This window comes from Danaus plexippus, chromosome 10 (assembly GCF_018135715.1).
Source record: "Danaus plexippus chromosome 10, MEX_DaPlex, whole genome shotgun sequence".
NCBI classification, from domain to species: domain Eukaryota; kingdom Metazoa; phylum Arthropoda; class Insecta; order Lepidoptera; family Nymphalidae; genus Danaus; species Danaus plexippus.
In genome coordinates this window covers 1,639,261-1,662,314 of record NC_083543.1, presented here as the reverse complement: position 1 = coordinate 1,662,314, position 23,054 = coordinate 1,639,261, and the positions used below count along the sequence as shown (strand labels likewise).

The 23,054-nt window shown below is 27.9% G+C and overlaps 2 protein-coding genes across 2 annotated transcripts; both read right to left on the bottom strand.

Moving 5' to 3' along the window:
- Window positions 1-3,393: 3,393 nt before the first annotated feature.
- LOC116766801 (uncharacterized) lies at window positions 3,394-5,482 on the bottom strand. Its single transcript, XM_032656909.2, has 6 exons — window positions 5,353-5,482; window positions 4,739-4,799; window positions 4,473-4,633; window positions 4,149-4,241; window positions 3,863-3,969; window positions 3,394-3,783 (listed from the first exon to the last, which is right to left on the bottom strand). The coding sequence occupies exons 1-6, from the start codon at window positions 5,377-5,379 to the stop codon at window positions 3,609-3,611; spliced, it is 624 nt and encodes a 207-aa protein (XP_032512800.2). The 5' UTR covers window positions 5,380-5,482; the 3' UTR covers window positions 3,394-3,608.
- Window positions 5,483-10,034: 4,552 nt separating this feature from the next.
- LOC116766785 (uncharacterized) lies at window positions 10,035-12,304 on the bottom strand. Its single transcript, XM_032656880.2, has 6 exons — window positions 12,146-12,304; window positions 11,494-11,542; window positions 11,250-11,410; window positions 11,007-11,099; window positions 10,776-10,882; window positions 10,035-10,470 (listed from the first exon to the last, which is right to left on the bottom strand). The coding sequence occupies exons 1-6, from the start codon at window positions 12,170-12,172 to the stop codon at window positions 10,263-10,265; spliced, it is 645 nt and encodes a 214-aa protein (XP_032512771.1). The 5' UTR covers window positions 12,173-12,304; the 3' UTR covers window positions 10,035-10,262.
- Between the last annotated feature and the right edge of the window lie 10,750 nt (window positions 12,305-23,054).

Genomic DNA, 23,054 nt, shown 5'->3' with positions numbered 1-23,054 from the left:
CATTATAATTTTAATAGCTAATTATGGGTTCGTTTAAATAAAACACAATGAATGTTTCCAGGAATATTTAACTTATTTGTATAAAAGCCGTTTCTTTGTATCCGACTACCGGTCAACCTCGACCGGTGTGAAAGTACGCAAAATTTATTTATACCTCAAAACTTGTTCCAACTCTCACTCTTAATTTGATTGCTGTTAGTTCAAAACACTATCATATATATCTTCATTTAAAAAACAAGATAAACTTCTGATATTATTAAAATGTATGTATGTTTACCAAAAAACTAAGCACTTAAAAGGAACTTAACAACACAATTAAGTTATAAAAGAATTATTTATACGAGTATAGAGCTGTCTTGTGAATGATATCGGATAGAAAAATTGTTGAATATTGTTGCATAAATTTAGATAAAGTTCTTGTTGTACTTGATTTTGAGAAAACATCAATATATTCTAATTCTAAGTTTTTCTTAATAACATGAAACCACAATTTCTTGTGATTTCCTTGTATTTATAAGAATTATTTTGAAGTTTGAAATTGCAATTTTGTCCTATTTATCAAAGATAAACTGTAGACACAAAGTGGGTTACAAAATTTTTTTTTTCCTGCGAACACCCATTATTTGCACTAATTTAGTTATTATTAGTTAATAGCTACTTAATTTAAATAGGCCATGGTTTAACAGTTTAACATATTGTGTCTTTAGATAATTTAAGGGATCAATAACGGAAGCTAAGCCAAAAAATATTCTGCTGTCACCTTCACTCATTAGACAAAGGTCAATAAAAGATATTTTCATCACTTTTGAGATAAAGTTATGCCTGTCTGAGCCCTAGTACATTAACAGCCAGGCATTTCTAACGACCGAGTATTGGGTAATAAATAAGTAATGAGTGTTCTCATTAAATCAAGTTATTAAGTATTTAGTTTTTATGACATATAATTAACATCAATCGTGCAGCAACTGAAGATAATAATCGGGTTAAAAGTAAAGGGACAATGCTGTCATTTCGATTACTTTTCCTGTTATATTGTTATAGTATGAAACAAGTTTATTTTGCAACGTCTCAAAACTTCTTCACATTCCTATTCTGTTCGCAAATCAATTCCGTATTTAGGAAAATATCTTCTTTGACGTTTAACTGGTTCGTTTAATAGGTGACGGAACTTAATAATTATAATTTACCAATAACTAAGTAGACTACATGGTTCAGATGACGTTTTATGTGTAACAATAAACATCTTATTTTAAATCGGTTTAATATTAAAAATGCATGCTTAAAAGAACTTAGAAGTCCGATCTAATATAACATTAGACGTAGTTAAAATTAAACACAAAAAAATTTTTCGGAACCAATTAAATTTGAAACGAATAATTAGCTTATTCGTGTGCTTTTTTCTAATTGGACCAAAGACCTTGTATTTAAATAATATTGAAATTTTTTTTGTGAAATAAAAAGTAAATTAAAAGAAACCATTGATATGGTGTGTAATGATTTTTTTTTACCTTGCAATGAATATTTATTCGGGTGGAATTTTAAATGGCTGTTTTGAAGCAGACATATGCAATTAATTGGTCAACAATGTTGTATACACAGTTAATTTTGCGATGTGTTTAGCTATGTTACTCCGTTATATGTAATGATTTCTTTTAATGCACTCCTACGATGTGAGTATCAAATGAAAATAATAATTAATAATAAACTTAATAAAACAAAACGTTGTAATTAAAAGTTTTTTTTTATTAAACTTTTATTTGAAAAGTTAAAAATTAATTAAAATCAAATAAGACGGTGAATGAAGATTCATTATCCTGGGATAAGTGACATCACTTCAGCGCTGAAATTGCGACCACAACTAGCAAAACCTAACTTAAAAGTCACGCAAGGTACAATAATTATCGCGTTAATTCTAGTTTTTTTTTTTTATGTTAATAATAATTTAATTTGTTAAATAAAATCCTATAAAGCGTTTATTATCAATTTATAACCATGTTTTACAATTTATATGACACAAAGTTACTTGCGAGACAACCGGTTTAAATAACGAAGCAACCTGAATGTCTTTATTTAATTGATTTTAATTTTTATTGTTTTATAAATAAGTAAACTTAAATCTCAGTAGGAAGTGCATAGAACAAGCGAGTTGTTGTAGGTTAGTTATAGGTTGTTCATATTTTGGTTTTACGTCGTCGAATACTATTGAATGTTATGACTTAAATTTACTTCTGGAAAGATTTTTTGGGAATGTACAATTATTTTGTCCCTTAAACAGCGAGTAAAAATATGTATTCACGTTTATTTTTTTAATTTGTTGTGAGGATTTGCTCAAAAATACACTTTCTATTTATATTACTCATTGTTAGACGTAGACGGGAGTTTTCTGTATAATTAGTTTAATACCAGACACAATACTTTTCCGGTATTTCCCCTTCGCAGTTACATAATGTTTTGTTCCAATGGAAAACCGGTCCTAGTTCACATTATAAACTCATTTTCATGGTCTCGATACAATTATTATGTGCATTATTTAAGCATTAATGCAGTTATTTTATAACACATTTATTTCGTCTTAAACAGTACAAATAATTTTTCTTACTTTTATATTTCAATAAAATGAAAATTCGTACTGACATATCAATTTATAGTCACATTTAAGACCTTGTAATTTTTCCTAAGTTTCCATCATAGTCGATAACCTGAACCTATTCTCTTCCATACTTCCAAATGGAAAAAAATCATAAAAGAATTAGAAAAGTTGTAAATTCGGTAGTTCTGCTATATGTGGGGATCTGATTCAAATTAAATACATCAGCATAGAGAAACTGCGCAGCAACCATTCTTTTTCTAACGAAGACGTAGATAGCCAATACTGCGGCTAAATCTTATTTAAGGGATGCCAGTGTATACATGTTTGAATGCCGAGATATCTGCTATCGCCGGCAACTTTATTTTGATGACGAATATTTTTCGGACTGTGTTAATAATAGCAGGTTTGAACACGTACTATACAGTTTCCATCAGGGTGACACAGACTGATTCGGTAGTTTAAGCACCTAGAAGTTAAGGCTTTTAATATAACTGTGCAGTTTTCCGACGAGTTAAAAATCTCACAGTTGTGAGAATTTTCAATGACCTCGTACTCACAGTCCCACACACACATTCGCTGTGTGTATTGTATCTATATAATTGGACGTATTCCTTGGTAATAATGGATTTACCGGCTCGGCAGTATACGGGTGATCTCCAGGAATGAAGTGAACAATTATTTAAAGAGTAGGCACCGCGATAGTTATATCCCAAGTAGTGCTGGCGATAATTACAAGGCTGGCCATACTTTTATTTGCCACTGACTTGGTGTCAAGAAGAAAAAAATTAAAAGAAAACAACCCATTAGTCCTTTTGTTTTTAATAACTTTACTCTCAGCACATGGTCAAGAATAAAACATCTTTTTTTTTAATACATTTAGAAGCCTTCAAAACACTTAATACTAAAATAAATTACTTAAAAAAATAATATCACTTGGGGATAGCATGAATTTGTTTGTTTTTAAAAGTATTATTGCCTTGTCACATTTGATATTTTTTTTTGTAATTCTGATTTCAATTTAACGGTTTTTTGAGTAATAACAAGAGCAACAAACTGGTAGCTCTGCTTTAATGACCTCTGTTTCATTTTCACCTTTGGAGACTAACACTTCCCAATAACTATTTTCTTGTTTGCAGTAAGTCCCGTAGCCCAAAAAAGATGAAAATTGGGTAAAACAGGAACCATTTGGGTTACTAAAATAAAAAAATATATTGTAAAATTGGTACAAAAATGTATACCTACAATAAATGTATATTCATATTGTTTACTTACAGACATCTCTCTAGGCGCACTTTTTGGATATAATCGTGCTCTGAAGACTGGACTACATAGCGCCACGGCTTATCGATTCCTTCCCTAACTTTATATAATGGTTCATACTGTAAAAAAGGTTTATTTGAGTAAAAATGTCTCAATTTTATTGCTATACACCTCATGATACTTATTTCATTATAATGAATCTCTTTAACAAAACTACAATTTCCTCAGGTTTTTAATATCTGAGACCACAAGTAATTTCACAAAAACTTTATATTACAAGTAATTATAATTTACTTACGCTTATCTCGCTTTCACAATCGTTCTTATCATTTGGATCTCCTTGTTTATTTTGAAGAGGATTCAATAATAACTGTGGTTGCCGGAAAACCTTCTGAAAACAAATAAATCAAAATTTATTAATTAAGATTCTGAACCACTTTGTTCAAGTAGTGTATTAAAACATATTATAAAATATTCTGATTCTTGTAATAATAGATTTGTGTCGACAAAACTTAATCAATATTCATATTGATTGATTTCAAATAGGTATTTGTATTAAATATTATGTAAGTAAAATAAAATCCCCTAGCTGTGCTTAGCGTTATATAATAATTGTACTCACACGTCCTTTTAACATTTCATTGAATTTCTTTTCTGGATAATCCTCTGTTTTGATCGTACAATATGTCTGTCCTTTACATGACAGGGGAACATCTTTATCATGGTCATTAGTTTTTACCACTTCGATCGGTTCAACAAACATAATCGCATCATCGCATCTACCTGTAAATAGAGTTTTAAGTTAATTATAAAAAATATTTCTATTCGTACTTAATTCTCACTTATGTAACGTATAATTTAAGATTAGAAATATGTATCATATATTACTTTTGTCTTTACTTCTCTCCGTTATCGCTGCGACAGTAGGGGTCAACAGCTGACAGGCAATCTGTAAATGTAAAAGATATTCACTTTCATTAAACATAATTTTTATTCGTAACATTTAAAATTCATACAGTTTTTATATTCGTATCATATTTATATTTCCTTATACATTTTAACAGTCTTCTTTGATACTCATAATGTTTGTTCATTAAAAATTGACATTTCTTATATGATGTTTTAATTCCCAATGACGTCACTTAGCTGCGTGTCCATTGTTGTAGACAAGACGTCGGCGACAACTGCTTAAAGTTAATATCCAAGGTCATACCAGTAAGGTAAGTGTTCCTTAAAAGGTCTTAGGATAAATGATGTCTGATGGAATTCGTGATGCATAAAATGCAAACAAACATGTATTATAAATATTACGCCCGTATTTTTAATATCATATACAAATTATAAAGTTATCCTTTGTTATAGTTTTTTATATTAATAAAAGAATATTGTCTAGTACTAATATATAATGAATAAACATGAGAGTTGTTTTTTACTACATGTCAGGAAATAATCAAAGAAAAACTATTATTTTACTAATTAATAGATACAAAAAAATTACTCACGAATAATGCGAACAAGATAGCCAGCATGGTGGTTTGTTTTGTCACTGAATAATATAATAAATGCAATTGTTAAACTCGCCACAACTTGCTCTACTAGCTTCTTCCTCGAGCTTTTATTACTAAATGAACTGTCTCGCTCAAAACACTCGTTCTATAAGCGAATATATGACTAAGAATTTTATGAACAACGCACAGGAAAACAATTAGGTTTAATATTAATACAAGAAGTCAGTTAATAAGACAACTTATTTTTATTTTTTATGATATATGTAATAATTGCCACAATTATATCCTTAATCCTATGCTTAAAAGTTTTTTTTGAAATTGGTCCTAATATAAACATAACTAATTCATTCTATAAGTTATTTAGAAGAAAGTGTTTGAAAAATGATTTAGGAAATAAGAAAAATGAATTGTACTTGGATACTATTATTCTTACAATATTTTTTTTTTGCCATTAAAATAGATGTAATTAAAATGGCGTGCCTTTAGCAAAATAATAGGCATACCACTTTACAGTAGAACCTAAAACATTTACCTCTATAAACCACCTTCTTAAAAAAATTGCAAAAAGATTTTAATTATTAATTTTTTTTTACTTTTATTTTTGATAATTTTATTTTTTGATTTATTTATTTTGAATTAATTTTTTTTTTTATTTATATTATTAACAAATCCTACCATGGTTCTAAAGAGTAAACCAGCATTATTAAATTAAAATCTCAAAGATCACGTTATATGTTGTGTTGCTGGAAGTCCGTCGGTTTCGCTATGGCATGAATTCTGCAAAATATTCTGCAAAATATACATTCTTAGAGAATCACTAACAGAAATATTTAATAGCACATCAGAAAGTGAGCAGTTCTAGAGACCCAAAAAAATTGCATTCCTTTATTATATTTAAGTTTAGTATCCAGAATCATACCTGATGCTTATTATGTTTCAACAATCTTTAATTTAGGAACGAGCCTGTACTAAAGACGATCCAATAAGTTCAAAATAAGAAATTCTTTGACAAATCTCAAATTCTAGTGCATCCAGAACTTTATGTCAATATGTTTTTTTAAATGGGCAGCTGCGGAAGGTGTTCGGCTAGTACTGGAATAACACTTCAAATTCTCTAAAGGACTCAACTTAGGCTAAAGAAATATTGTATGCGATAAATGATAACATTATTGATAAACCGACATTTTCTTCCGTCTTCCCACGAAAAAAATATTGAAAATTTGCAGGAATTATGTTTACACAACTTCACTAATCTTAATTAATGCTATGTTATTGAAACTAATTTTTTATAAATATACTATATTAGACATTTTTATGAACTTAAAGTGAATACCAGTTTTCTGTACGTTGCGTTTAACTAAAAAGCTATACGTATTAGGAAGACACAAAATTGCATACATTGAGAAAACCCTTACGGTGATAACAAAACTACGTCATAGACGCAAATGTTTATTAAGGTTACAAAGCAGGACAATTGACAATTGCATAACTTTAATTATGTAAATGTAATCATAGCATTGTCCTTTTAATTTGCCTCATAGTATTGCCGAAAATGTTTAAGTTCAAGTCCTTTGTGTTTGTTCTTTAATTACAGTTCGTTAGTAATATTAATAATTATAAATTTGTTTATAATCAAATTATGACGGGACTTAGAATGATATTGTGGAGTCCTTGTTTGTTTAGGATGACTAGTTGTTTATTAACATATTCTTGTTTTTCATTTTACACAAAAGCCATCGGATGCAAAAACAAGCGGGCTGTAGTAAACTTTAAAATATATATTAAAACCCTTGTATTTGAAAGTTCTAACTTTACGCTCCTAGAACAATTGTAATGTTATATTTAAGTTTTTGATTTATGTGTTATTGTATCTGGTTGATTTCTTTACGTTTAAGTTACTAGCTTTGTGTTTTGTCTCTATGACAAATTTAAATATGACATAATTGTTACAAAAATTGTGAGAAATGGTTACTATGTTGTAAATAATTAAATTACTAAAGTAATTGCAAGTTTCTCTTGCCGCATACTAGAAACTTGTTAGTAATCTATTCTTGATCTAGGTTAACTTTTACCCTCAAGATATATGATATTCTGTCAAAGCAAACTGGAAAGTACACTGAAAGACAAGTTAAATAATGATTAATTAGTAGAAATTTTATAAATGCTATAGGTCTTGTGATAAAAATGAGATACTGGCAAAAAATTTGTAAGTTCTCAGTTGTCGTAAACTTATAATCATAGTAACATTAGGTTAATTGTATTTTTTTTTAATGTAATATTGATTAAACATGTGTAGCAACCTGTTTAAATAGTAATTTATTTGGTTTGGTTTATAAGAGTGTATTAGAGTGTGTATATGTAACCCACCGACGGCGACCAAAACTACATACTCCTGACGTGGCGGTTACTTTGTAGCAACCGTGATCGCGGGCATCTGCCCATGTAGTTTCCAAAAATAATAAAATACGCGTTGTAATCCAAAAAATATTAGTTCATTTAAATGAATACTCGCGAAAGTCTTCGATCTCGTTATGTATAATCTTTGTCATGTTATTTCTTACAGAATAAAAATTAAAACTGTATATCTAGACCCTCTGAACACTACACTGAATTCCAAATTAGCCTATGACTTCTCCTGATTTCTAAGCTATATTACTATAAAGTTTCATCAAATAAAGTTAAGTAGTTTTTTGGTGAAAGAGCAACAAATATTCATGCGTACATACACCTTGACAAGCATTAACCTTTATGATATAAGTAGGATTTGTATAATGTATTTTTCTCACATAGATTATTTATTGAGACATTGAACCGCTAACAAAACATTTATTATTCCACGTATAAAATATCGTTACGAATATTTCATTAACAATTATAAACGTTTCTGTAAATAACATCACAATGTAAATTAAACAGCAGTATTTTGTTAATAACACGCCCCGCTCAAGGAACATATCGTCCGCGAGGATTCCCACAGAGAATATGAATTGACGCATGGGACTAAATTTTAAGCAACCACAGTTTCTGGTAATCCAATTGATAATATATTATATGCATATAGTAAAAAAAGATTATTTCAAAATTACAAACAGACATTTCAATTTTATTTGTATGTATAGAAAAACGTATATGTCATTTCAATTTGAATGAAATAGATAAAAGAAATAATTTCACGTTTTGAACAATATCCGTATATCAAAAAGTCGTGATAGTTGCACTATTTATAAGGCAAGAACTGCTGTGCGGATTTTAAAGAAAGAGAGTTCGCCGGGTTAATTACATGTATCTAATCCTAAAGTTGACTCGGACAAAGTCGCGAACCCAAAACTAGTTTGATATAAATATAACTTCTACGAATTTTCCTTGTATTGATTGTAAACTACTAGGTATTACAATCTATAATTAGCATTCAGATCTAGAATTGCTCGGAGACTTTAAGTTAAAGCAATGTAACATTTATTATACTTTTAATACAAACATACACTTCATTATACAACACTAAACTAACCAGTCAAAGATCTTTTGCCGAATTCTAAAAATTTTAATTAACAAATACTACTATTGTTGGATAAAATAATATTTGAATATTTAAAGAAAACTAATTTAAATCATTTTAAACAATAATTTAAAAATTATACAAGTAGCGAGTTATTATTTTAACTTAAAAAATACTATTGTTCTATATAGAATAGTAAACATTATTTATATAAGTTTTCATATAATTTTCAACTATCCTCAAATTCACCCTTTAAGTTTAATACAAATTATAGAAGAGGAAAAATTTTATTAAATTTATATCAAGCTTTGGTTAACGTAAGAAATAAAATTGCATATATCTATTTATGTACCTACTGTAATATTATATAAATAGTGCCCAAAATAGTGTATCCTTTTTCTAAGGTTATTGAATGAGTAAAAATAATTACTACTACCGAAGATAAAATATAAGAACAAATTATTATTTTTCTAATTATTTTTTGTATGTTCAAACTATACATTATATTTAACCTGCAGAAATGTGAATAAAAATATATCTCAATGTACTTTTAAGAGCAATATTTCTGATATCTTTCATATATTTAAAACGACTGTACTATTATTAATTTAATTGCTAATTACCAGAATTCTTATAAGTATTTAAAGTAACAGAACATCGTCATTGGTGGATACAACACTTTCATAGACTTTAAGATATAATTGTTAAGTCAGAATGGTTAACTTGACAAACAATTCTATATAATAAATAAAAATTATCAATAAAAGTCGATAAAAATGACTCAATTTTTTTATATAAATGTAAAGAGCTAAAAAGATTTACGAGAAAAATACTAATGAGATCTAAAACTTTCGCGAGTATTCATTAAAAAAAAAAACATATATTTTTCGATTTCACTACGCGATTTTATTATTTTGAAAACTACATAATCCCGACGTTTCGGTAACTTTGCAGCAACAGAAAATTACTAATAATTTAATGCACTACTGAACAATAATGTGCAGTTACTGACGCGTGGGGTGTGAAAAGGGAATTATTGTATTAATGTTAATAATTTTTTTTAAATGATGAAGTAAAAACTGAAGGATAGGATCATACAAAAATTATAAGTGAAGATCAATTGAACTATAGGTCTATTGTTGTAGGCCGGATGATATGTCATCTGAGAATAAAATTCAAATGCTTCTTAAAACATTTAATCAAAGTTGCATAGCAAGTTGTCATTAATATAAAAGACCAAAATAAATATTTTATTTACATAGTTTATGTAATAGATTATTCACAATTATTATTTTCTAAAGAAAAATAATAAAATCTATTGTAAAATTTAAAAGATTCACTAACTAAAAGCCCAAGCTAATAATAGTGAAATCAGGTTGTAAGTACTCCGGTTTGACGATTTAAGGAACTACTGACGTTTGTTTTTATCTATTCTTGATAAAATTAATGGTGTTTTGGCGTAGTAACAGGAGCAGCAAATAGGCAATTCAGCTTTGATAAGCTCTGTTTGGTTGTCGCCTTTTGAAACAAGGACTTCCCACACGCCATACGTTTGTTTGCAGTGGGTTGTGTAGATGTCAGTTGAAAACTTAGTGAAACACGAGGCATCCGTATTTCTGAAACAATCAATTTACTTGAATCATGTGGATAATGGGTACACATTCAAAATCACTTAATACTTTACACACTTCAACGATCAAAGGGAAAACAATAAAAAGACATATTTTTCGATGAAACCTAATATGTACTAGGAGAGATGGCAGAACATTTAGAGATCATTAAATTGTTAGTGACCAATAATTATTTCAAATAACATAACAATAACATTTTACGATTAATAGAATAGTTTCATAGAATTTTTAATTATATGCATAATAAGAAATTAACATAATTAATACAATTAATCAGTTTTTTGACTTACACGCATTTCTCTAGGCGCACTTTTTGTACAAAGTCATGTTTCGGAGCTTGTACTACCGTACGCCAAGGTTTATCTCCACTCTCCTTGACTTTATATAGCGGGTCATACTGTAAAATATCAAATATTATAAATAATCTCATAGATAAAGGTATATACACGCAAATTTAGTTTACTAATTTACAATGATTATAATGCTTGTATTCCTAAGTTCCATTTAATATATTTACTTACAGATATTTCGCTTGCGCAGTCGTTCTCGTCATCCGCGCTACCTTGTTTATTTTGTAGAGGATCCCATATTAGTTTTGGTTGAGGGAAAGCGTTCTAAAAACAAATTATATATTTTATTATTTAATTTATAATCTTATTATAATTATTATCACTTCAAACAAACGTGTGGACAAGAATATTTTTTCACTATAACAAATGCATGTCTGATCAATGGTTTTTCACAGGGATAAAACTGTTACTTACATAACCCTTAAACATTTCATTGAACTTATCTTCTGGATAGTCATCTGTTTTCACTGTACAATAATTCTGTCCTTTACAAGAGATAGGAACATCTTTATGATTTTTCTGCGCGTCCAATGCCTCAGCAGCTTCCGGGAACTGGATATGTGTATCAGTTTTTTCTACAAATCCCAAAAGATTTAAATGTAAGATATTTCTATTTGAATTAATTCCAAATTATAATGTATTATATGTTCATTCTTACGTTTTCCTGTTACAGCTCCAAAGGCAGGGACTAAGCATTGACTTGCAACCTGTGAAAAATAAATTACATTAATTTATTTAAATTAAATAAATCTGTATTTAAATAAAATATTCATAATATAAATACGATTTATAAATCATTGTTTTATTATTAGATATAAACAGCAAAGTCTCGTTGTTCTATAAATGACAACACGAGGTAAATTGTTCTTGGAAGTACATAAATACATAATATTATTATAATCAATTACAATCGTGATGAATATACACGTGACTTATATATCTTGATTTTGAACGTGATATAATATTTTTATTATATTTTTAAACAATATTGACTTTAAAAACAAAAAATCAAATATTATCTATAAGATTTACTGAACTTATAAGTATGTTTAATGAGATTTGAGCGCACATAATGAAGACAAAGAACCGCGATAGGCCGAACGCATAACTTACTTAAGATTATAAATTAAATTGATAAAGAATTCAATTAAAAACAATTCCGATAGCGTTTTATAAATTAATGACAAATTTAACAAAGGCCTATGATAAATAATTTTAAAATACCAAACAATATCAGAGAAGCAACTTGTAAACGACGTCGTATTATTAATCAAGTGAATCTATTTTAAGTTCGCATAAAAAATACTTACTAAGAAAACAAGAGCAGTGGATATCATTTTATTTATTTATTCCTGCACCCACTTCACAAGTTTGCAAGTTATGTTTTAATTGTTACTCGGCTTGCTTCTACCTTGACCTTATATCACCGACTAGAGACTGACTCGATGAACGAGACACTCGTGCTTTTAGCCACTGAGTGACTAACGATATTAAGAACAACGTGTAGTGGAATGATAGAATACTTCAAACATATAAGTGTAATATGTTAACAAAATATACTGTAAATAATTTAAATATATAATGTATTTTTATTGAGGAAAAAAGATAACTAAAAAGCACATCATACTATGATGTATGATGTATGCATCAATATCACGTGTATAAAGGATAGGTACTTAGTTGTAGTAAATAACATTCAAATTATATTTATAACATTATCATTAAATTCACGAATAATTAAAGACGGTACATAGTTGGCGTCTCCAAAACCAAATACTTAAAGCACAACGAATTAAGGACTTAAAAAAACAAATAGGCAATTCCTTTTGTATATCTGTTAAGCAGAATGAAACAAAAAAAAACAACTATGTTTTATAATTAAATTGCTCACCTGTTTGAGCAGGTAACCTTTTACTCGTATATAGTACATGTTTTACATCCATCAAGAAATACGAATTTAAAAGTGACTATAATTTTATGATTTCCTGTAAGTTGCGCTTTAGTATCGGACTGCGAAACATATCTCTCATGGAGGGATTCGTGACGTTGTACGAATATCTAAGAAAAACCCACAGAGATTAACACAACCACGTAATAATAAACTGATTAGGTTACGTTTTACCAAACAGGACAGTTTGAAGTTGCATAATTTACTGACAATAAGGCCAATTTTCCTTAGTAATATCCATGTTGACTAAGGTAAAGAATGATAGAAAATTCTGTCATTGTATAATAACATACTTATATAGTGCGAAAAGAAAATACATTGTTTTCCTTTAGATTTGAATTGTTGTTAATATTATGTTTATATGTTTTGAGTATTTATGTTATTTAAGGTTTGACTTGTCATACTTTTATCTGTAAACTCTGTGGTTTCGGCTTGTTAAAGAAAAAAAATCATTTTGACGTGTAACTGTTTCTGTAAAAATAATAGTAAATTTCTAGAAAACAAATATAAGATGGAAATAAGGATAATTGTAAAGTAATAAACTTTAAGAATTCGTTCATTTGATTTCAGAGCATCGCGAGTTTATTTCCTTGTAAAAAACTTCTTAGAAGGCGGAAATGGTCTTATAAATATAATATACTATTATGAATAAAGTGTTAAATTACAAAATTATTTTCAATATTTATTATTATAGAAGAAAAATATTCTTTCATCCTTCCATCAAAATATTAAAAAATTATTTTTTCCAAACTAATACCATCACAAAGCACTTTAGAGATTAGAATAAAAGATATTATTACATAAAATAGATAAAAATAATAATGACACGTAGATTAGATGTAATAATAATCTTTACATGGTGGCCTAAGACTAGTCATTCATAAATTAGGTCATCTTTGCACATAGAAATAATTATTTATTTTATGGTGGAAAATTGTACATTTTAATACGTCATACTGTGACATCATAAAAGGAATAGGGAAGGAAATAATAGCAATTACTTTTTAGACATTTATTTTTAAATACGTACACCTACTGAGTTTTACTTCCATTTGTACTGAAGTAACATTTATAGAGGGTTCATAAAAGGGTAGTCTTACAAAGCGAAGTATAATTAAAATGACATCGCAAGGACTTGCCCGATTATATAGATACAATACCGGATTGGGACGTTCGTTGTATGAAATTTATTTTATCTTTTGTTTTTATATGTAAAACTGCTGCAAGTGATTTAAACAATATTCTCATCATAATATGTCTTCTTAGTTAAAATTGACTTGAATGGAGTAAATTTTTTTATCTGACTTGAACGGAGTAAATTTTTTTATCAAAAACAAACTAAAATTCTGCGTATTTCACTGTTCCCTATTGTGAATATTAAATTATAAAAAAGTAGTAAAAAATATAACCAAGCATTGTCAGTTAAATGTTTAAAATATAATTTTGTGACTACATACATTCTACTCTACAACATGCTCAATCCAATTACGCAGAGGTGACGAAGTTGTTAAGGCTTGATTTCAAAATGATATTAGTATTTTTTAAATAGTTAGAAACCAATTCATGCTAACAAAACTATCATAATAATAGGAATCAGCTTTTCTTATAGCAAATTCAATATTTGGAGCTTTTTTAACAAGAGCGTATGAATAGAAGTTTCTGATTATATACTGCAATTATATTTAATTTTCTCTAGAAGGTTGTATGAACATTAAAATATTTAAAAAAGGATACGATGACTAAATTGAAAAGTAAATAAATAGTCATAATGAGATCTAAGACTTTCGCGAGTTTTATTCATTTAAATGAAACTAATATTATTCGGATACACTAAGCGAGCTTTATTTTTGTAAAAAAACTAATACTCCCGACGTTTTGGTTACTTTTCAGCAACCGTGATCACGGGCAGACAAGATGTGAATCCCATACTGGGTCACATAATTAAACCTAAGACTTTCGCGAGTTTTATTCATTTCAATGAAACTAATATATTTAAGGATATACATGTGAATTCACATCTCGTCTATCCGTGATCACGGTTGCTGAAAAGTAATCGAAACGTCGGGAGTATGTAGATTTTTACATAAATAAAGCACGCGAGTATATCCGAAAAATATTAGTTTCATTTAAATAAATAAACAGTCAATATTTGTTTTTAATTATTACTAAGTAAATAATGATTAATCTAATTTCCACTAGTAAATATTCGTAAAACACCACATACGTACACATTCGTCAACTATGCTCAAATCGAGTCACTAAAGTTAGTAGTATCGCACCTCCAAGCAATAAGTTTTTAATACAGGCTTGTCAGTTTATATAAAAAGTAAATAAGTAAGTTATAATAATAATTTAATTATATCTTTAATAACTTATAAATATTATTAATTCATACCTAAAATATTTGTTATTAATTTTAGATGTGAGTTTTGTCATATTTTTGTTGAATGAATTTATTTGATGTTATGTTATTTTACTTTATAAGAAATTCACTTTATATAAAACAAAAAAATAATATTAATAATCAATCTTTAATTTATAAAAATAAAGTAAATGGGTTAAACAATTTATGTTATATTTTTGTTAATCAAAAGTTTGCACGTATATCTAGAAATTCGATTTTAAAAAATATATATATTTAAAAAGTTATTACTTAAATATTTTTAACTGGTTCTTTTTCTTTTTATCGATATAAATAAATATTTTTTTATTTTTCATTCAGGAAAAAATATTTTACCATAAAGCACCAAAAATATCGACCTGCTGTAGTATGGCAAAGAAATGAATTGTTTTTCTCGGCTCTAAAAATTTGGGATTTTTAATCCTTTAAAACATATGTCAATCAATATGTCATATATGTATATCAATATATGTCAATATGTCATATTATACGGATATTAATTGAAACATAGTATTCGAAGACTCCAGTCAACTTTTATTTACAAAGAAAAAAAATTAAGCAAAAAAATAAGCTCTGTGGATAAATGCCATGCTTTCACACTTTTCTTCTTAATAAAGATGTTTATGAATATATTTATTTAAGGTTCTTCTCTTCAGTGGCTCATCTATTAATGACGCTATGTATGTATTGAGATTCTTAAAGGTCCCACTATTATTTTATAGATACATGTTAGTGACTGATTAACAAAATAAAACATAACCATTTCAGTGAAACTAATATATTTCGGATATATAACGTTAATTTTATTATTTTAAAACTACATAATCCCGACGTTTCGTTTGCTTTTCAGCAACCGTGATCACGGGCAGACGAGATGTGAATGTCTGTGACACCGAAACGTCGGGATTATGTAGTTTTAAAATAATAAAATTAACGCAGTATATCCGAAATATATTAGTTTCATTTAAATGAATAAAACTCGCGAAAGTCTTAGATCTTATTATGAAAACATAACCATGATTATGATTACAGTTATGGCTATCATTGTTTCATATTCAAACGAATCTAGTCACGTGTGTATGCTTGAATTTAACTTTAAAATGAGCTTTCTACACAGACTCCTAGTATGTAAAATATGGAACTATTTTATGTATAACAATGAGATACATTTTCTAAGAGCCATTCTTGGGAATGTAGAAGAAAAAAGGCAAGGGATTGTACAAATACTTAAGAAATGTATCTGTATATATATATAGATATCATATAATCCATTTTATCTAAACCAAAAGTTATATTAGTTAAATTAGGAATCAATGAATTTACTACGTAAATTGGGGATTAGGGGTAATTGTTTATTTATGTATATAGATAGACATAACAATAATAATGTTATTTACAAAAATAAAATCTACATCTATTACTTAAAAAGTAAACTTTTTACTCGTTTCAATTATAATGAGATCCTAAGACTTTCGCGAGTATTCATTCTAATGAAAGTATATTTTTCGTATTACTATACGTATTTTATTATTTTATAAAAATACATACTTTCGACTTGTCGGTTACTTTGCTGCAACGGCAATCACGAGCAGTCGAGATGTGATCTCATCTCATCTCTCGCCAAAATAATAAAATACTAGTAGTAATCCGAAAAATGTTAGTTTCATTTGTTTCAAATATATTTTTAACTATGTCAATTACATAAAAATTTAAGCTATCCCACTTGTTATGTAAATACATAATTCAATTCTCCCTCTCATAGATTCATTTTGGTATATTTTGATAAGGAAAAAAGTTTAAAGTTACAATCATATTCTTGCTCACAAACGATTTTTGATTAGATTTTCCTAATTCACAAGATCATATATTTAAAAATTATTACCAACATGTTATTTCATTTAATATTAGTTATTCATGTGCCAAGAAAATATATGAACGCTAAAACAGAAACAATATTCATTGACTGTACTGTTATAAAATATGTTGTTATTAACATGGAAAGTTTTTTTTAGTGATTCAGACAACGTATGGATGAAACTAAACTTCCATAAGTTAAATGACGTAAAACACAAGGAAAATACATATTTGTTATGTTTTCATTAATAAATTTGATAACAAATGAATAACTTTATATATGTCTCACATATGTACATATTGACTTGCTTTGGATAATTATTTAAACATAACAACAAAAAAGAAGGAGAATTAAATCGCGTCAGAATTAATTGCTTATAGCTTGTTAACTGAACTTTATATAAAGCCTAAAACTGTAGTACCAACAACGAGTTTTATATTAGTTTAGCCTCAAATCTACTCATTGTACATTCAATAAATTCGGACATCTATAGATAATAAATAGCAGTTTGTTACATTATTCAGAAAAAAATATCTCGTTTCTAGAGGAACACAGCAGGAGGTTTCTTGATTATTTAATAAATTAAATATTTAAATATAATTAGTACATAAATCAAAAGATTATCTATTCCACTACAATTACAATAAAAACCCTATAAAACTGATAGCAAAATAAATTTAATAAAACTAATCAATGTAATATCAAGTTAAAGTTAAAGAAGAACAATTTTATATCATCAAGAAATTAAGTATAACAACGTTATATTAGCTTCTGAAATTACGTTCCAGTTAATAAAACTGCAGCAAGTGAAGTCACGGGGAATGACATAATGTAATACTATCTTTATATCCATAATAACACGCGTCATACGAAAAATGTAATGTGTTAAAATTAAACATATATTTCCTTGAACATCTTTAAATGAATTCCATTATTTTAAAAAGAAATAACGCTGTTTACAATGTCCTGGCCACTTGAAACAATGTATTTTATACATGTATCAACGCAAAAACAAACTTACTATTATATATATTTTCATTCCTTAATTTCTTTTATTATAATAAAGTATCAAACACATTCTCTATGTCACGCCTATTTTAGTTCCATTTGATTTTCTGCGATGAAACAAATAAGTTTCTTTATACCGCAGGCGTAATATCTTTTTATCTTTATCATATCGTTACGTGAGTTTTTCTGAATCGAAAATATTAAGGTGGGTTTTTTTATTATACAATTACACAACATCCTTTTATAATACATCTACATATAAAGAAATTGGGCCTTTGAAAGTACTTGAAAACATATTAACTGTGCACAGATACGGTCATCTGAAACAGTGAGTATTGCATCAAATTAACAAACTATTACCATATTTAGTTGGATTTAATGAATTCCGTACATTTGATTTGATAAACCTATGTGTATCAATAGGTTAGTAACAGGTTTTCAGTAATAACATCACCTTACTTAAAATTTCTCTATGTAAATATAACGCTAATCCGGACACAGGTAAATAAATTATATGCATATACTATCAGAACATCAAAATTCATATTATGTTCCTTAGCATCTTAACTATTGAACTGATATTTAAACTTCAAGTAACTATGAAGCAGTTAATATAAGCCACTGGTAGAGACTACAACGCTGTTTATTTAGGTCTGAATTTATGGTGGGTAATAGCGAAACCAAGTACTTATTTCTTGCCAATTTGAAGCAATAAAACGATTTATTTATTTTTATTTCAAACAATGAAATAAAAAATTGATGGTTAGAGACTAACTTTCATCTACAATAGACAAGGCAGTCATACTACCACATCTGATCCAGTGTAGTTTTAATGAGGCCGACCTATGATCCGACAGTTAATTCTATATCTAAATCACAAAAGGTCAACGTAACAACATACTGTCAATTTGATCATATGTTTATTTGTAATCCAATAACAAAAACGTAAAACTTTCAAATTGTGTTTCGTTATCGTAATACCATAATATTTTACTAAAAATAACTACTTAAAAAGAAAGAATTTTTGTTTAAAGTGTAATATTAATTACCAAACTCAAACCAATAACATTTTTATTAAATTTAAAAACGAACATAGTTCCAGAATACCGCAAACGAGGGTGAATATTCCGTGGTTTAAGCCTTAAACAGCACTGAGTGCTACAAAAGATCCATTTCCGTAGCTTACTTCACTTGTTATTTAAAAAAAGGGACCTCTACAAACAATCCAGACTGTCTGATGATCTGATGAAAATGATAAAATGTTCCTTTCACAGAGAACCTCGTTTGATAAAAAATCGTTTCCGTATCTCTAAATGAGGAAAACTCTTTATTCTATTTCATCTATTTCCGCATTCCCAGTTAAATAGTTTCGATGTTTTAAGTGAATACTTTTTAATTATAAGTGACTTATTACGCTGAAGCCATTTCCTTTCAATGTGATATTTTTCATAAAAATCTCTTTATATACTAAGGCAATGGTCAGAATGATTAAAAAACTGTTATGAACATAATAGATTTTTTTTACAGCAGATGAAGATGTGGAATAACATTTCAGTATTCAAAATAGCAAAAAAATATCGTATGTAAATAAACATATAGAGAAATTAATAATTTATTTTTTTTAACTCTTTATACTACTTTTGAAGGTATATTTAACTAAAATAATGTGAAAGTAAACTTGGAACCTGTGTCTTAAAACCCTGTTAAATATTTACGTAATCACTCGATAGCAATTTCCTCATAATATATCAAATAAAATACAAGCCTCGTGATATAATAATTGATAATATTATATAACTGCTACACCTTTGATTCATTCTTTGTAACGAAGGCGGATCTTTGTAAGTGTAGAGATAGTTTGTTTGTGTTTGGTAAATATTTTAATTAGTCTCGAGTTTTGCGTATAATACCAATCATATCATATAACCAAGATTAAATAGTATTATATTTAAAAAATCTGTACAAATCTTATCGAATATAACTTTTTTTTATTTTCGTGAATTGCATTTTAATATATTTCAAATAATTTTTCTAATTTCGTAGATTCTAATCGATGTTAGTAATATTAAATAATGAGATGGCTGTATATATTACAATTTTGATTATATCTTGACAAATAATCCCAATTAAAGTAGCAACTGAAGTCCTGGCAGATTCTTTTGCGAAGTTAAAAGATGATAGAGGTATGATTAAAATTATAATACAGCTTTATAGTAGAATTTTCTAAATCGTAAATGACATATTTGGTCTCAATGTTTTCATAACAGATTGTAGATGCTACAAACTATCGTACATGTTGCTGTTATATAAAGGACTTAAAATTATATAAAGCTGTAAGAGGTCATTTAAATTAATTATATTAAATTATGAATGAGTTCTATTTTTAATATAACATATTATGATTTTTAAATTTATATAACGCATATTAGCACAGTAATTATTTATCTTTCAATTACATTTAAAGTATCTAAAGCATGATCATTATGATAAAATAATCGCTTGAAGCTGAAACAAGGCGAGAAGGAATTCTTGTAACATTCGTAAATTATTTTAAATATATCTTAACACCATAGAAAAAGGTTCATATTCAAGTGATAGCATTGTTAGGAAAATTTTCCGCATACGATACGCACTGTTTCCATAAAAAATTGTCAACATTACAACAATTGGACGTGCATGAGGCTCTTACACATCACATTGTCTTGTAACGACGCCAAAAGTTTGGTAATTTGACAGCGAATACTGGTATCACTAATGAGTTTATATATTACATTAAATTTTGTATCCGAATAATTTATTTTGCAAATAATTTAATTTAATATATTATATTGAATATCAATATGGTATAAGCATAATTGACATATCAGTAAATAGACAGAAATGTCTGCATGAGTTTGGCACTTTTACTTGGAGTACAAAGTTTTCTCAAGCATTTCAAACAAATTCGAATTATTTCTTGACTTGACAATTGATTGCAAAATCGAGAGAATTCATGAAAATATTAAAGTAATCATTCGTTACAATAGGAATCCTCGAATTGAAAATGTTTTTCGTGTGATAACTATAAGAAGTCTACTTATTTTTAAGACATTCGTTGTTTTTTTTTTTAATATTTTCACGAGCAATTACCGGAGTTAGGTTAAAATCCAATTTTTTTCTTATATGAAGACGAAGATACATATCATGTAATTTTTGGTCATGCTAAATATTGTAATAAATCGTATGAAATATATATATATATATATATTTTCGTGTTTCGTGTTTCTGAATGTATTGTTTTGTAACAATGTGAAAGTATCGCTTTACTTTTAACGATATAGCAAAATGTTGAATAGTTACATGTGACATTGTCTTTTAATGTCTACTTCATTATTGAGAACTTTGTTTTAAAATAATAAATATAAATAATTTTGTTACGAATTCTTAATATATATGACTAAATAAAAATAGCGGCTTTTGTATTTTTGTTAAAAGTTCATTGCTTTTCGATTTCTCAATAGTATTAAAACAGGAATCCGCAAAAATTTCGGCTTATTTGTAAATATAAGCTCAATTATGGAAACAGTTGTTATAAATCTGAATTAAATTTGTGATGCATATATTGTAAAAACAAGGTACCTTATTAATATTCGAACCTTCCAATTTGGTTATCCTGTCTTTCAAAACAAATTAAACGAAAACCAAAGACCCAATGTAACAAAAAACAATGAAGATGGTTGTAAAAAAAATTACTCTTATTTTGTAGAAAATTGTTGTACCATGCACAATAATTAAGCTAAATATGAAAAAAAACCTAACCATTACATAAAAGAGACTGGTCGATAAATAACTCCAAACACATCAGAACACACTGAGGTTCAAGTATCTAACATATCGGGTATGCGCTGAGGAGCTTTCATTTAAATATTATCGTATTTTTCGCATTTGAAATATAATGTGGCGAAAAAGACCTTAACAGCTTTCAAATACTATGGGAATTCACTACAATGAGTATTCAGTAGTTTTAACAGTGAATAATTTATAAAATTAGGATGGTTTATTGGCAATAGACTAATTCATTTATAAGGACGAACCCTTCAGTACACAACCATTCTCTCGTATCCTATCAATAAAACTTTAAAGATATTTTAACTATATAAATAAATCTTAAATTTTATTTTGTCTTTAATACGTGTTCATTACTATAATATTTTTAAATATCTCGTTGGTATTCCTTGTTTAAGTAAATATACGTTCATCTATCCATACACATAACTTTATTATTTATAGTATTATAAATAGAATTAATAAGAAAAAAGTTTAGTAATGTAGAGGAAATCATATCGAAATACATAAAATTTTTCGAAAAAATTCTATGAACTAACACAACCTTGTGACAGTTTCATAAGAAATCTAAATTATATATTTTTTTCGAAAATATTGCTGTGAGCTTTACCTTGCTGATAATCAAAATATTCTGAGGTAATTTGGCAGACGATTTGAGATCAGAAGTTTTACGAAATACTTTTTATTACACTGAATATATCTACATTTGAAGTAAGTACATATGTTATAATATATATAATTCCTCACCATGTATGACCAGTTCTTAACCCATTTTCCTCGGGTTTTTGTTCCAAAACTTTTTCCGTAATAAGTCTCTTACAATCTCGAATATAAGTCGTGGTGGCCTGGTGGTTGAGGCCCACCTCTTAGGCCTCGGTATCATCGTGAGGGAGCCTGGACTTATAATTTCAAATTGTAAGTTTAAACTCGCCAATCCGCCTTGAGCAGGCCTGGTGGTCAATGCCTCTCCTTCTCCACGTGAGAAGAAACCTTTGCTCAGCAGTGGGCTCCAATAGTTGATGATCTCAGATAGAGAAAAGGATGTGAAATTGGTTTACCCGTTGAATCGATTTAAATGTAGGACATTTACGTAATTCTTGAATATAGTAATTTGAATCCCCAAGCAAGACTTGCGCGATGTTGTGTAAGTAAAAAGTAATTAATATAAGCCCTTCGTTACAC

What these genes read in the sequence shown, in the direction of transcription:
- LOC116766801 (XM_032656909.2), bottom strand. Translation starts at nt 5,379, where the DNA reads ATGCTGGCTATCTTGTTCGCATTATTC. An exon ending in ATTGTGAAAGCGAGATAAGC is followed by an intron (nt 3,970 to 4,148) that starts GTAAGTAAATTA and finishes CCTTTTTTACAG; the next exon opens with TATGAACCATTATATAAAGT. An exon ending in GTGCGCCTAGAGAGATGTCT is followed by an intron (nt 3,784 to 3,862) that starts GTAAGTAAACAA and finishes TTTTTATTTTAG; the next exon opens with TAACCCAAATGGTTCCTGTT.
- LOC116766785 (XM_032656880.2), bottom strand. Translation starts at nt 12,172, where the DNA reads ATGATATCCACTGCTCTTGTTTTCTTA. An exon ending in CCACTGCTCTTGTTTTCTTA is followed by an intron (nt 11,543 to 12,145) that starts GTAAGTATTTTT and finishes TATTTTTCACAG; the next exon opens with GTTGCAAGTCAATGCTTAGT. An exon ending in ATGAAATGTTTAAGGGTTAT is followed by an intron (nt 11,100 to 11,249) that starts GTAAGTAACAGT and finishes ATTTGTTTTTAG; the next exon opens with AACGCTTTCCCTCAACCAAA.